A 16,112-nucleotide genomic window follows, 5' to 3' on the forward strand; every position below is an offset into this window, starting at 1 on the left:
ATACTTGTTGATCATGTTGGGAAACATCCCTCAAAAACCTTTTTCTTTGGTTATGTGTGCAGATAATTTTCACATTTCTCCCTTACCTCAGTGACATATAATATAGAAATTTTATGTACATTGAGAACATAAATGTGACAAAGTAATAATGAGAGGAGCTATGATGTTTGAACTGTGAGCAGTAAGCATTTTTCATTTCCTTTTCTAAAAGGGGAAGTCAATTTGAGAGTAGCCGGAGCGGGGCAGCTTATATTGGTGGGATTTGCTCGTTGCTGAAAGGAGGAGGCGTGAATGAAGTAGGTGTGAACATCTGTACAATACAAAGTGGTATGATGGCTGAAAATGTTTTCCTAATATTTAAGAGATAATGTCCCAGAATTCCAAGTGCTTCTTTGTTAGGTTGTCTTATTAAAAATTAATACAGCTACTGAAAATGACCAGAGGACAGAATAGGAAAATAATGGAAGATAGTATCTAGTAATATTGTTTGTGTTCTACTTAGAATAATGTCCAAATTAAGCTATTTAGAGAGACTCTTTATCTTCATTGAAAATAAGGCCCTATGTATTGCTTTGAATGATTTTCCAAAGAATTGAGTAATTCTCTGAAAGATTATGTTGCCACTTAGTAACCCAATTAGATATTTTCTTCTTTCCTCGGTATTTGACAGATTTTGGGAGAAAAAAATAGAGTAGGTTTTCCAAAGGGGTTCTTTTACCCATAAGGCACTAAACCTGATGGAAGTGATCTAAAAGAAAAATACTTTTGGGACACTACATATTTTTTTAAAAAATATCCTCAGTTCTTCTTAAGTTTCTGTCAGATATCATCATTACTTCCTGTTACTCATTCTATTGTTTTCTGGAGCCACATTCTGTTCCATTTGGGGGGATTTCAGGAGTACAAGTGACACATAAAGATGAACAAGTTCCAAATAATTGTACACATTCATTTTTATGTTGTATTATCAAAAAGACATGTTTAATCATATACAAGTATTGTTTTTCAGGAATGTCACTGGTGAAATTTGGACTCAGAATTAGATTTAAGTTTCCAAACCCAAAAGTTGATGATTCCCTGGCTTATAGTCTTCCTTGAAAGACTTAATCAAACATGGATTTATTTCTTACTACTTCTATGCAAATGTAGTTCAGCATTAGCTACAATGTGTTTAGCCTCTGCTAAAGAAAATGCTTAGAAATTACTTATGTTCAATTTTAATGTGACATTTTTGTCTCTTCCATCTTAAATGCAAAACAATTTGCGTTTACATATATTTTATTTTTGCTTTTGTTTTTCAGTTTGGGAAAACTGATTTAATGGCAGTTACACTTGCCCAGTCATTAGCCCATAATATTGGTATTATCTCAGACAAAAGAAAATTAGCAAGTGGTAAGTTTTAGTACACTTGTGGTTTAGTTGTATTTAAAATAGACTATCTGTGAAATACTTTGGAGAATGAGATTCTGTGATTCAGTTGCTTGATCAAGAGTTTGAGTGATAGTTTAAGATAAATAACCAGGGCACAAAATATTCTTTTCAAAAGTAATACAAGGGAATATTTACATTACAGATGAAATTTCCTCCATATGTGATAAACATTTAAAGCGATGTAATAATAAATTCAAACTGGATTTAACCTAAAAGGGGCAAAATAAGCAGAATTTGGTTATTTTAAACAACCTAGTAGAGAATCCTTGGCATATAGGTTTCATTGTGGTTTATTTGAAACATCTCTAAATGTGGCCACAGAGGTACAACTTCCTTGTCAGGATCAGAACTGATAAAAGGGCTTAGTTAAATACGGACCCCGTAAAATATGCTAGGTTTAGCATCTATGAAGAATATCCTTTCCCAGGTAGGTAAAGTTACTTCACAATGAATGGTCAAATACTATGTATTATTATTTGTTTTAGTAATAAATAGACATATGATTGTTTATAAAACAACTATTATCATTTATAGAGTACCCATTATATGCCAGTATTACCTACATCTAAATACCCATTTAATCCTCAAGATAATCCTAGAAGATACCCATTATTAGCCCTGTTTTACAGATGAAGTAACTAGATCTTAAAGAATAATGTCTCCAAGATTACACATATATTAAGAGGCAAAGCCGGGTTTTGAAGCCAGGCATATGAAAGCTTTTCTGCCTCACCAATATACCATACTGCCTTCTACCAGAAACCTTGGTGCAGAGGCTTTTAGAAGTGGACAAGAAATTGTAATAATTCCCATAAAGTCCTAAGAAACTGGGATCCTGTAGCAGTACCATAAAGTTCTTCACTGTTTCATTGGTATTTGTTTGTCTTTCATTTAAGCCATTTTAAGTGAATGGTTTTAAAATATGGTCATTTGTTAAAATATTAAAAGATTTTTTTTTAGTAAAAACTATATAATCTTAATAGGGTCAAAGTATATTTTTGTTGCTATACATTGCATAAAAAACTTCAAGTGTAAGGAGAATTAGAAAGCAGGTACTTTAAAAAGTTATTTAAGGAATATAGTGAAGATAATGTTTTTAATATAGAAACTATCTTAATTAGTGCAGATGTGTTCACTTAATAACAAGGCATGTGTATTCATTTTCTCTTAGGTGAATGTAAATGTGAGGACACATGGTCTGGATGCATAATGGGAGACACTGGGTAAGCCACTTCGATTTGAAAATAACTCAGTCTTCCTTTCTGTGCCATGCTGTTGTCTCCTTAGGAGTATTGTACTCAGTAACTTAGGGCATGGAACTTTACCACAGGAATTTATTAGAAAATCAGAAGTAAATATCCGTAGTGGGTCAGTATATAAAATATGTTCACAAAATAGCCTGTTATTTATGAAAACAATTGATGTGAATTAAGTTAGTAGATCTCAGAGGCATGTTTAGCCTTGAATCTAGGTTAGAAATGTAAGAAATGAGGAATAGCTTTGTTCTTGATGGCTTACCTACTAATTCCCTTTCCTTTTATCTCCTTCAAATCTAATTAAATGGGTTATAAAATAGTAGTATGCTAGTAGGCTGACTAAAAAATAAAAACAACAAAAACAGCTTGGATTTTTAGCTTTCCCAGATTTCCATGGCGTGAGTATGCCTAGAATGGCTAACTTCAATGACGGCTGCACAACGTGGCGTCACTGAGCAAGGGGTTGGGAAGAGAAGTGTATAAGCTGCTCTCCTGAGAAAGGTTTTCACTGTTATAGTCTTACCCTTCACACACTATCAAACATAAATTCTTATCTTTCATTCTTTCTAAATAAACTTTACAACCATCTCTTTCATTCCAAGCACATCACTACTTTATACTTTAAATTTTGACTGTTTTGTGCTGTTATTATTTCAATAATGTTCCAAATACTCAGGCAGTTTTCCGGCTTTATTTCTCCCCTCCTAAGCCCCATTTCCATTATCATTGAAAAGGTGTAAGGAATAAAACAGTGAACACTTTGTATACCTAACACCCAGCTTAAAAAAAGTAAAGCACTGCCTACAGTGGTGCTCTTCTCCCTTTTTGATCCGCAGCCTTAACCAAGGTAACCGCATCTTGAATTTGGTTTATGCCATTCACAGGTCCTTCTTTATACTTTTACTCTCTATATGTTTGTGCGTTGGAGTAAAACTTAGCATTGCTTTGCATGTTTTCAATTTATATGGAAAACATCACACCTCATGTATTCTTCTGTGACTTGCTTTTTTTGATCAACATTGTGAGATTTATCCATGTTGTTAATATATAGCTCTTGTAGATTAAATGCCATTCTTCTTCTCAGAGCTTATGTGTCTTCACTGTCTAAAGAATAAGGTTCAAAGATTTAGATGTGCACAATCTTTCCTCATCCTCATTTGCAATCCATTTTCCCCAACTATTCACGAGCAGTTTGCTTACCATAATTGTACATGGATTTCCAGCTTTTTTGATTTGCTAACCGTAATCCTACATAGATTTTCTGCTTCTTAAATATTTGCTCATCATAATTGTATATGAATTTCCAACCTCTTTTGATTTTCTTAATATAGTCTCTTCATCTGGAATTCCTTTCCTCTTTTTTTCTATCTAACCACATTTCTAGGCATCTGAGGTTTATTATAATTTTAACCCCTGCATTATAATTTAGTTTTGTATGTCCTTATGCTTTCTCTCACCAATTAGTTGTAAATTTTTGAGGGATTACATTTTACACTAGTTTATATTTCAGCTCTAACACCATAATTCTATGTACAGACTTGATTTTCAAGTCTTAAATATTTACGATTGCATTTGAATCTTGAACTCTGAGGATATGCATAACAAAGAAAACAAATGTTAGAGGGAATGTATATGCAAACATGTATTTAAAATATTTTCCAAAATATCTTTGGACTTGTTTAATAATAAGAAGAAATGATGGAAGTCCTTGTTTTACAGTTGTAATTTTCCAGCAATTACTAAATTCATGCTAGAGGTGCTTGACTTTTAAAAGTTATTGACAGTCTGACAAAAACAAGGCAAAAAAAAAAAAACAACTAGTATATTATAGCTGATTATTCTGATTAATTATTAAAATTTTTTGTCAATTTGCATAGCAGTAAGCATAATATACAGAAAAATCAAATGGCTAACTTTAGATATGTATAACTCTTTGCATTGGAACTCTTCTTACATTAAATACATGCAAGCAAGAGAAAAGCCCTTTATATAGAACATTATCTGATATGATGCTATAGTTTGATCTATGCCAAATATCACCTAATAGCACTAATTATGGCCATATGTTCCCAAGGGTACATTTCTTCTCATATCTACTCTGAAGTTCCTCTGTACTGCTAACTGTTGGAAAGCATGGTTGAAATGAATATCATCAGCCCTATTTAAAGAAATAAAAATTAAAATTTTAAGAATGCATTCCGCATACCAGCCAGCCACCAAAGACAGGTAAAGAAGGCATTGAAGAAATCCCTATTAAAATTCAATAACTGGCTGAGATATGTAGGATGGATGAGAGGGAAAGGTGATAAAAACATTGGCTGGGGTGTAGGCACTGAAAAGAAAAAAGTAAGTAATACAAGGGGTCTTCAAAACGTTCATGGAAAGATTTGTATTGTCTTTTAATTCTATTTTTCCACAAACTTTTTGAAGTACCCTCATATGTAAGAAACAAAGAATGATTACATTGTGTAATGTTGAATATACTAATTATCCTGATTTGAGCATCACGTATGCACATAGGTATTGATATTTAACGCTATACCCCACAGATATATGCAATCAATTATATTTCAATTTTTTTAAAAAAGAAACTTTTCAAATATAGTTTATGTCTTGTTAGGAAAAGGAAGTGAAGAAAGTGAAATAGTTCAACAGTTCAATAGCTTAAACCCAAGACATCTTTATTTGGAGAGTTTGGCATGAAACACTTAAAATATAAGTTTAGAGTAAATATCATCTTAAATACAATTAATTTATTCACAAAGCATTAAGCACTGAGCTCTAAATGGACACAGTCCTTGCAGGCTAGTGGGAGACACTTTATAAAAACTATCCATTATTATCTTAATTGTTTTTTTACCTTTTTATAAAAGCTCAAAGTAAGACAATTTCTGAGAAATATAGAAAATAAAATTTTATTGCTTTTCTCTAGTGATAATCATTTTGATAATAAAATACTGCTGTATTTTAATATAGTATTTTTTTCTCTTTCCATTTGTAATGTTGTTTTATGAAATTTGGTTCCTGCTGGATATATAATTGTTTATTCATTTTTTACTTAACACTATATAGTCAGCATTTTTCTGAGTCTCACTATTCTTCAACACTATGATTGTTAAAAACTACAGTTTATGGTGTTATATTTTATTAATATATCACAGTTTAATTAACAGTTGTGTTACTATTGAACATTTATGTTATTTTCATGTTTTTGCTGTTATAGATATCTCTGTTCATACATCTTTGTGCACATAGCTAATTTATTTCTCAAGAAAAACTTCTAAAAGTAGAATTACTAGATATAAGTGTATGCTCATTTTGAGGGTTTTTCATTATATTGCCAAATTATTTTCTAACCAAGTTCTTTTTTTCTATTGACCCTTTATTACTTTCTTTGGTGTACATTAAAAAAAAATAATGTTAAACTTGAAGTTGCAAGATTAGTAACAAAGAACCGTTTTGTCCCCTGAATCATAAATTACTAACTTGGTGCCCCATCACCACCAAACACAGTGTATAGTTCCTACAAACAAGAATATCCTCCTACATAAATGATATACAACTAGTAAAATGATCTAATTCTTAAGCCCTCATTCAAGATTGGCCCTGTGTTTCAATAATGTCACTTATAGTAAAAGGTTCAGGAGTAAGCATTACATTTAGTTTTTATGGCACTTTAGCCTCCTTCCATCTGGAACCGTTCCTCAGTATTTCTTTGACTTTCATGACCTGACACATTTATAGATTATAGGTCAGTTGTTTTGTAGGATGCTCTGCAGCTTGGTTCCAGCCCAATTATGACATTTAGGAAAGACTCATTATGAAATAAATTTTTTCTAATTCTTTATTTAAATTACAGGTACTGTGTATGTGTGTGTTTCCTTTGAATGCATATGCAAATAGAGGACAGCCCATAGTCACCATTAGTCATCAAATGAAGAATTTAGAAATATAAAGATTGAATAAAACTCTTATGGGTTAAATGTAAATGTTGCACATAAGTGGAATTTATTCTTTCATTTTTAAGAATAATATACAGTTTTAACAGTGTTCAACTTTAAGACTAATAGACAAACAAGGGGGGCTAAAGTGGTACCCAGCTATTCATTTCCTTCTCTCTTATAGCTATTATCTTCCTAAAAAGTTCACCCAGTGTAATATTGAAGAGTATCATGACTTCCTGAATAGTGGAGGTGGTGCCTGCCTTTTCAACAAACCTTCTAAGGTAATGAGTGTAGTAATGAGTTATTAATCTTTCTGCAGTATTATAAACACCATTTTTTCAACCATTGGATTTTATTAAAGAGAGTTTTTAATTTGGCCTCCATGTACATATTCTAGATATGCTAAATATCTGCATTTTCAATGTCAGCTTTAATATTGGGCTTTTGGGTTGTTCTGATGAAAATAGAAAGCAGGTAGAAATAAGACTGTTGGCTTTCTGAAAATTTTCCAGTTTATTTGTATATGACCAAATGATGATTCAAAGTTAGCTTATGTATTAGTCCATTTCTGTCATGTAGGGTATCACATGGCGAAATGGCAGAAGCAGAGAGAGAGAGACTAACCTCATTACTCTCCTTTTAAAGCCGTGAGTCAAGCCCATGACCACCATTAAACCATCAGTGGATTAATCCATTCACAAGGGCATGGTTCTCACAATTTAATCACTTCTTCAAGGCCTCACCTTCAGTTACCGTAATAGGATTTCTCGCTCTCTTAACACCGTCACTGTGGGGATTATGTTTTTAATGCCCGGAACTTTGGGGGACGCAATTCAATCCATAGCAGCTTACAAAGATGGTTTCATTTTAACTTTCTTTTTCATTTTCTTGGTTTCCCCTCCCCCTTTGGATAACTAATCATAACTCGTATCAGTAGAAAGGGGAGCATATCTCCCCTCATCATCATTTCAGAATGAGCAGTTTGATTGAAATTCCAAGTACTTCTCAGTGTGAAAACCAAGTCTTCTTAAAGCAGAAAAGGACAAACTATTTCTGTTCTTGGACTTCGTCACAAGTTTTTACAACTTGCAGTGCATCCTCTAACCGACTAGAAAGCAAGTCTTCCTCCTACATTTTGAAGACTTTGTTAATTATTTGACGTATGACATGCTTCTGTGTACCACAGTGATATTCAGCATTGCCTTTGCAATCATTATACTGGTTTCATTCTCTGTTCACTCCAGTGAAATTTAGGAAAAGTGTCATATTGCATTAAAAAGCAAATTGACAATTTTAAGACTCTTTTCAAAAGCTTTGGAAAAGATGTTTGAACTGAATCACTGCTGCCAGTAATGTAAAACAATTCAAGTCTTTTTACCAAAATAATTGATTATTCTAAATCCTGAATAAGAGGATAGGTATGTTTTTCTTCTGGATAAGTTTTTGTTTTGGCTTTTTTCATTTGTTATCACTTTCAACTGAAAACGAAATGAAGAGATAAGTTGATTCTTTTGTAGGAGAAGAGAGAATGTTTGAAATTAGGTGGAATATTTTTTCTTTGTTTTGTTCCTTTAGTTAGTTATAAAAGTATGTGTCTGTTTACACTTTCATTCTATAAAATGAAAACTTTCAATAACTTTTGAATCAATATTATGTATCTGGCACATAGCAATTATTTACTATTTACTAATTTTGCCTAACACCAGAGGATAAATTATACTCAAAAGATAATAAAATTTATGGAGAGTTAAAAATAAAACAGACCTAAAATGTACTCTTGTTCAGGCCAAAAATTGCTTCAGTCTCTGGGGGAAATTATTATTGCTGTACTCTACAAAGCTATGTTAATGGGAGGAGCTATATTTTACATTAAGTAAATGAATGGATATATTAATTTTTGTGATACTTTCCTCACTGTCTGTGAAATAACTTTGTTTCAGAAGGAGATATACTTAATTAAGAGGTTTTTCACAGATGACTAACCTTGATCCTCATAACAATTTTACAATGTTGATGGGCAGCTAATATTATTATCATTCCTGCTTTAGGTATTTAAGTCTCTGAGATGTTAAGTAATTTGCCCAATATAAGTAGTGGAGCCAAGATTTTAATTCAGACATTCTGACTCCAAATCCCTTGCTTCACTTTTGAAATGAAATTTCAGGAGTCAGTCTAGTTTGGTTTTAGTCAATGGTTAGATCATCTTTTAGTTTGGTGACATTTACCAGACCCTACTTGGTATGTACGTTATATATGTAAATATATATGTAAAGATATATACATATATTATATATGAAATGGAAACAGAAGTAGACACTTCTGACCTAAAGTTCTAAGTTCTAAAGTCATGCTTCATGGTTTAGGAAAATAAAAATATATTTTGGAATGACTGGCAGGTATGACAGATGTATAGGTGTGGCACTTATGGTCTCTCAGAGTCTTTGATGTTGATATTTCTGTGTTTTAATTTTCTTTTTGGTTTTCCTCCCACAGCTTCTTGATCCTCCTGAGTGTGGCAATGGCTTCATAGAAACTGGAGAGGAGTGTGACTGTGGGACTCCTGCAGTAAGTCTCTGGTTGTTGGGATGATTTTTTAAGGTAATTTAGGGTCATTCCAGGTCCACACACTGAGAGATACAGAGCAAGTGTTATGCCTGAAAATTTTATAGCATTTGTCAAAAAAGATTATAATCATGAGTTTGTACATTTAGTTTAGAAAACAGCCTGGTACTTTCAAGAAAATGACACCATTTTCTGATGTTTTGCAAATGTTTATATTTCTAGGAGTGTGTCCTAGAAGGAGCAGAGTGTTGTAAGAAATGCACCTTGACTCAAGACTCTCAATGCAGTGATGGGCTTTGTTGTAAAAAGTGCAAGGTAAGTAAATGCTGATTAATGATCAATTGACAGAAAAAAGAACATAGCTGATTAAATCGTTAAGGCTAGGTAAATGTAATCTAATAATAATAATAATAACATCTAACACATATTAAATAACTAAGTGCCAGGTGCTTTACAGGATCCTCACACAATCTGGCGAGGTATAGTTACTACTGTCATTCCCATCTAACAGATGAGAACACTGAGGCTTGTAGTAGTTAAGTAGTTTGACCAAGGTCTTCCGTCAAATAAATCAGGCAGCTAGGGCCTGAACCCTGGTAATCCTCAGAGACAATCCTCTCCATTCTGTCTCCCTAAGGAGTGTGCATGTTAAATGAAATCAGGTGTTACTAATCTTTGATGTTTACCCTTCTTTGTAAAGTCAAGTGGATATTCAACGGATCTTTCTTTTCTATTGCTTAGCTTGATATACCTCTTGTATTAGCTGTTGAGGGAGCGAAAGGAATCCTTTTAGACATGATAATGCCTTATGTGTATTATTGTGCATGAAAGTTTAGATTGCATTTTTACAGACTTAATCTGTTTTCATACTGCCAACAGTATCCTTATACCTATCTCCAAGTGTTTAAGCCTTTATAAGACTGACAGTTTTTTGGGGCTTACCTTTCCCAAAGAAATCTAATTTTTTTCCCTCCTCTCATATAAAATCTGGTTTGATACATTATTTTTGAGGTTTAATATCTGTCCCTCCACTCTGTGCATTTTATGGAGCAAAGGTAGGTTCTTAGTAATTGGTATAGGTTCTCAGTATATATTTGTTTAATGAATGAATAAATATGCACAGAATTGTATTAGTGATTATTTGGTGGTTGGGTAACTTTAGACTAATGAGTTAAAGGATTGTGGGATATGAAACTATCATAGTAAGTATCTACTATGTGCCAGAGATTATACTAAGCAATTTTATATACTCTTATATCTGGATTTCTCAGCCCTGGCACTGTTGACATTTTTGGCTGGATAATTTTTTCTTCTGAGGGTATGTCCGGGGCATTGTAGAATATTTAGCAGCATCCCTGGATTCTATCCATTAGGTGCTGGCACTACCCCTCCCAGTTGTGACAACAGAAAATTTCTCCAGACATTGCCAGATGTCCTCTTGGAGGAAAAATCACCGCTGGTTGAGACCATTGTCTTAGATAATGCTCACAAGCACACTTTTGAGATAGGCATTATTATCCTTATTTTTACAGTTGAGCCATCCCAGTCTCTAGAAAGTGAAATAGCACAGGCTCACTCAGCGAGTAGGGAATAGATGTGCAGTTATATCCCAGATATGCTAGCAGCAGTTTCTGTGGTTTCCACTCTACCACCGTGTCTTCTGGCAGTTTTTTTAAGACAAGCAAGGCACTGGCAGAGATCTCTGAAATCACTCTCCAAAAATGAAGATTAAACACATTCTTCCGTCCTGGCTACCACAACTATTTATTCTGTCAGCTTCTCCAACTGCCATAACAAGGGAACCTGGATCATTTATCTTAATTCTCAATGTTTTAAGTCTGCTCATCTATAAAATGCATTTAATTATACCTTTTTTCCTTTTATTTATAGAATTAGGCTCTTTGTGATATAATCATTTCAAGGAACAAGTACAAAATAATAAGATTAAAATACATAAAATGACATGATTAACTACTATCCCATAAAATAAGTTACAGTTGTACCAGTCAAGTGACATCTTTTTTACTATTTTCTCTTCCCTCACCTATCACTGTGCACTCCTAGTGGAGCAGGGGCAGGATAGTGAATGGAGGAGGAGGAATAGAAATACAAGATGAGAAATCATGTGTGTCTCTATTTTTTCTGCATATATTTATAATATCAGCCAGGGGTTGGTGAACTTTTTCTGTGAAGGGCCTGATAGTAAATAGTTTCAGCTTTGTGGATCATAAAGTCTCTGTTGCAACTATTCATCTCTGCCTTTGAATGCAGCCATCGAAAATATAGAAACAAATAGGCATGACTGTGTTCCAATAAAACTTTCTTTTTGGTAGGTGGGCTGGTACTGGGAACTGAACCCTTGACCTTGGTGTTATAAGGCTGTGCTCTAACCTGCTGAGCTAACCAGCCAGCCCTGTTCCAATAAAACTTTATAAAGACAGGCAGCCAGCCAAATTTGGCCCTCAGGCCATAATTTGCAGACTCCCTGCTGTAAAAGTTTGCTTGTTTACTTTATTATTTTCTCCTCTGATTTTAATGTAACTTCCAAAAGGGCAGGGATTTCAGTTGATTTGTTTACTGCTGTATCCCAGCATTTAGAGCAAGTCCTCCCTCACTATGGTTTCTTTCAGAAGTTTCCTGGAAATTCTTCAACATTTATACTCTCATCCAAACCCTACCTCAAATGTGCTCATATTTCTACCTCAGATATTCTGAAATTGTGGCTTGCCTCAATCCCAAGGAAGAAGAGAACCAGAACATGTGAAATTATCTTGCTTATTTCTTAATTTTTATGGCCTACTTAACCCTATTAATATGCAAGTTCCTTGTAAACAGAGATATTGTGTTCTGCTTACCACTGAATTCTCAGTGACTAGAACAGTGCCTGGCATGTTCTAAGTGCTTCGTAAATATAGTGAATGTATGAATGAACGCAAATTTTGTTCATATCTCCCTCCCAAAATATCTGTTGAAACCCCAGTTTCTGTGGCAGTAGCTGTGCATGTTAGAGGAACAGCAGGAGACTCAAATGTCTGGAGGGTCCCGAGCAAGGAGAGAAGATGAGGTTCATAAAGAAAGTGGGGGGGAGCCCAATAATGTGTGTGTCTGGGTGAGCAGAGACAGAAGCAGAGAAGGATCAAGTCCAAAGTGTTAAGATTTTGAAGAGGGAAAAGGATAGGGATTGATGAGGGAAGGGGAAACATGGTAACTTCGTGTATCTCTGTTCTGTTATAGTGAGTACTCTTATAATTTATAAATCCAGTGAGGTTAAAAATTTATTTGTACAACTCCCACACAAGAAGTATTTGTGTTGGTTGAAAACAGAAAAAAACAAAAACTTGCATATGCAGGTACAAATAATAGAAACATTAGAAAAGAATAAAAGACCACGAATTAAATCCATGTAAGAATAAAGCAGGGGAGAAGAAGGGAAAACATGAGAGGAAACAGCTGTACCAGAAAATCTAACTTTTGTGATCAGCCCAAAATGTAACTTTCAAGTTCTCAGCAGATAAGGCAAAAAAGAATAATGCGATAAAGGTGTCAATAAGAATGAAGGGCAAAGTGTAAGTCCAAAAGCTATTTGGAAGGAAGAATTTGTGGAACTTAGACTAACTTGTCCTTTTTGTGGAGATGTACCATCAAGCACTGTCCTGTTTTAGCAGGATATAGTAAGGCTTGTGTGTGATGACTATGGAAATTACTTCATACAAATAACTATGTCTTAAAACTATTAAAATAACATTTAATTCAATAACTGTGGTTTTCACAGGCTATCATCTTAAAATAGATTATGGTATTCCTATCCAAACAATTTCCATTTTGCTGTTTTTGAGATGATATTGTTAGCATTTTTCCATCCTTCTGCAGTTTTTTCTGAATTGATTTTTGTTCATTTTAGTTTCAGCCTATGGGGACTGTGTGCCGAGAAGCAGTAAATGATTGTGATATTCGTGAAACATGCTCAGGAAATTCAAGCCAGGTAATTTACAAAATAATTACCCTAAACCCTAAGGGAAAAGTGGGGGTATCTTTAGTGCACTGACCCCAGGAGAAACTTAAATGTACAAGAAGCTCATGTCTCTCTCTCAAATCACCTCTTACTCTATTTTTCAGGAATTTAAGTTTCAGTAATCAAAGCTTGAGCAGATGCTCAGCATAATTTTGTCTTAATGAGGAACTAACCTAAGACTGCATGCATGCCTTAACTGTTTTGTTTTTGTTTTAAGTAGGGAGTAAAATGCATTTTCCTTTTATCTACTTGGTGAAGGAAGAAACTAAGACGCCTTCTCTTCAGCTTATTTCAACAGAAGTCAGCCAAGGCAGACAGACCACAGAGCACAGTGTTCTGAGAGGGGACCCTGTTCTCTTTCTTGACTCTTCCTTATCTGAAACAGCTTGCATCACCTCAGCTATTAATAGGTGCTCTTGAATTTAATAGTATTTAGTTGTAGATAGACAAGTGAGGGAAACTGGATAAACTTTGGTAAGAGTTCACAGATTATGAAATTGTCAGTGTGTATACAGGCAGTCCTTTCTTTGCATGATAGTGCTGGACTGTAAAAATGACCATGCAAGCTGAAACCATGCAAAATGGTCTTAATAATTAATGGAAAATATTACAGTTGTTCTGTGATCTTTAAAAAATACTGTCAAACTATTAGAAACTCTCTTACTGTTTATTATACATGCATAGGGAAATGAAAAAATAAACATATTTATTTAGTACACTGTAAATTAAAACAGAAACATTGAGAATTAAAATTTTATTTATTTGTTAAAAAAACTTAGGAGTCATTTGAACTGTGCTTGCCTTTTTCTTACATAAACCTTATGATAGAGAGCAAGCATTTTTTCTATGCCTTGTCAAATTCTCATACTCCTTTCTAAGTTTGGATCAGCTTTCATCATTTTATCCTTCATGCTTTCAACATGTCATGAAATACCTCTGAGAGATGTGAAGATATGAATGTGAAGTTTCTTGCCGGTGTCACTTCCTCTGGGACATCTTCACCTGTTATGTCACAGTCACACCATTCATTTATGTCAGTAAGGCCTCCTTCACCGAGTTCCTCTGGCTGCATATCTAGGGCCTCTTGAACAACACTATCTACATACCCACAGTCAGCTGTTTTTTTGTATAACTCCATTTACATTCAATTCAGATTTCACTTGTGGTGTATTGCTTTTCATTACTTTGCTCCACTTTCATCTTTGTTGGCCAGTTCCCTCTTTTGGCTATCCATTTTTGTAAAATGTCACATGGCGTAACTGGGAGACAAAGAAGCAATACAACTACACACTTTGCTGTTTGTGTGTGAACTGAATAAACAGATGGGCAGTGACCAGTCGCTGACAGACTTTGAAAGAAATGACAAGATGGGTCACTGATTATAATGGACAGCTGTTATTTGCCTAGTGATAAGCTGACCGAAGAGCTAGTAGCAAAGTTTGTGCCTTAAGCAATTACTCACAGATGATATACTGTGGTAGCTACGATTGGAACCGTGTTGTTGGAGGACTGGTATGGCTCAGCAAAGCTGTAGAAACTGAAATTCACGCGTACCAGAGCTGTGCAAAGTGAGGACTGCCTACATATTTTAATCTCCAGAAAAGAGTAATTCAAAAGTGGCATACCTACATTAACCATTAAAAATGCTTTATTTTAAAGGTAGTCTCCTAAGAGACTAAATAAAGATCTTTCATGTAAAAGTTTTTTTTCTTTCTTGCTATCTAATTGGCAATGTTTTCTAAGCTAACACTGGTGATAAGGAGGATTGAGTGAATGATTACCTAAATATAAATTGTATTAGAGCAACTTCTTTGGAATGTGATTATAAACAAGCAGTTATTTTAAAATACTTCTAAATCCAAAAATGATGTATGTACAAAGATGCTCTTGTTGCATTAGATGTAACAGCATAAATTAATTGGAGATAACTGTAAGTAATAGTTATAATACATTGCTGGCTGAATGCAATGTGTTACGGCCATTAAAAAGGTACCCACAAAAAAGTTAATTATGACATGAAGAAATTTATATGATGAAAGTAAAAGGAAGAAGCATAATATAAAATATTATCTATAATTTGATCATACCTCATTTAAAAATGTCAATTTTTATAGAAAAAGGTGAAGAGAAAAATGTACCAAAATATAAAAAATAGCTGCCTTTGGATGGTGGGAATATAAGTGACTTATGTCTTTCACTTTTTTCTACTTTTTCATATTTCCCAACTTTTTCTCAAATGACTATATAATTACTATAATGATAGAGGACATGTATAATAAATTTTAAAATTACTGTCTGTTTATATCCACACAAGAATGCTTTGTAATTTTCTACAGTGGCTGTGAGAGAAACAAATTGTGTTATAAAGCATGTTCTTTCCTAAACATTCTCCAAGTAGACTTCTGCTTGAGAGTGATTATTTTAAGTGTAAGGACTGGATTGCTTCTCACGGCAAGAGAGAGGAATCTGTAGTTATTGCTCGGTCTGTTTGGGCATACTTCTTGCTTTTGTTTTATGCCCTGCTTTTTCTTGCTCTGAAGAGTAGTGTTTCTGTATGAAGCAAGATGCTTTTAGCTGAGTCTATTGCTGTTTAACAAACTGTTTTTGCTTGTCGTAGATTCATGTTTTAAGGGGAAAGTACACCAATTATATTTTCTCTTGATCTTTGTTTTTATTTTCAGATGATTTGTATTATCAGATGTGATTTTTAAAATGAAAACATTAGAGGGATTAGCTCAGCCTGACATTTCGCTCTGCATTTGGTTCATAGTGTGTTCTTTTTTCCTAGTGTGCCCCTAATGTTCATAAAATGGATGGATATTCATGTGATGGTGTTCAGGTAGGTCACTGCATTTTACCTAAATTTTTATGTATACCAGCATGAAAGGAATACTGAAGTTTTATCAA

At 33.9% G+C, this 16,112-nt stretch overlaps 1 protein-coding gene across 15 annotated transcripts in view; it reads left to right on the forward strand.

Annotated features, from left to right (window-relative positions):
• The window catches only part of ADAM22 (ADAM metallopeptidase domain 22), a 234,363-nt gene that overhangs the window by 177,098 nt on the left and 41,153 nt on the right, over nucleotides 1-16,112 (forward strand). For all 15 annotated transcript variants that reach the window (XM_063098592.1, XM_063098595.1, XM_063098594.1 and 12 more), the window contains exons 12-19: nucleotides 212-296; nucleotides 1,302-1,392; nucleotides 2,603-2,654; nucleotides 6,813-6,912; nucleotides 9,125-9,196; nucleotides 9,416-9,508; nucleotides 13,095-13,175; nucleotides 15,994-16,044. In XM_063098592.1, the coding sequence (XP_062954662.1) occupies nucleotides 212-296; nucleotides 1,302-1,392; nucleotides 2,603-2,654; nucleotides 6,813-6,912; nucleotides 9,125-9,196; nucleotides 9,416-9,508; nucleotides 13,095-13,175; nucleotides 15,994-16,044 (625 nt within the window). The remainder of the gene's footprint in view (nucleotides 1-211; nucleotides 297-1,301; nucleotides 1,393-2,602; nucleotides 2,655-6,812; nucleotides 6,913-9,124; nucleotides 9,197-9,415; nucleotides 9,509-13,094; nucleotides 13,176-15,993; nucleotides 16,045-16,112) is intronic.

The sequence above is a fragment of the Cynocephalus volans genome, chromosome 6 (assembly GCF_027409185.1).
Source record: "Cynocephalus volans isolate mCynVol1 chromosome 6, mCynVol1.pri, whole genome shotgun sequence".
Taxonomy (NCBI): Eukaryota; Metazoa; Chordata; class Mammalia; order Dermoptera; family Cynocephalidae; genus Cynocephalus; species Cynocephalus volans.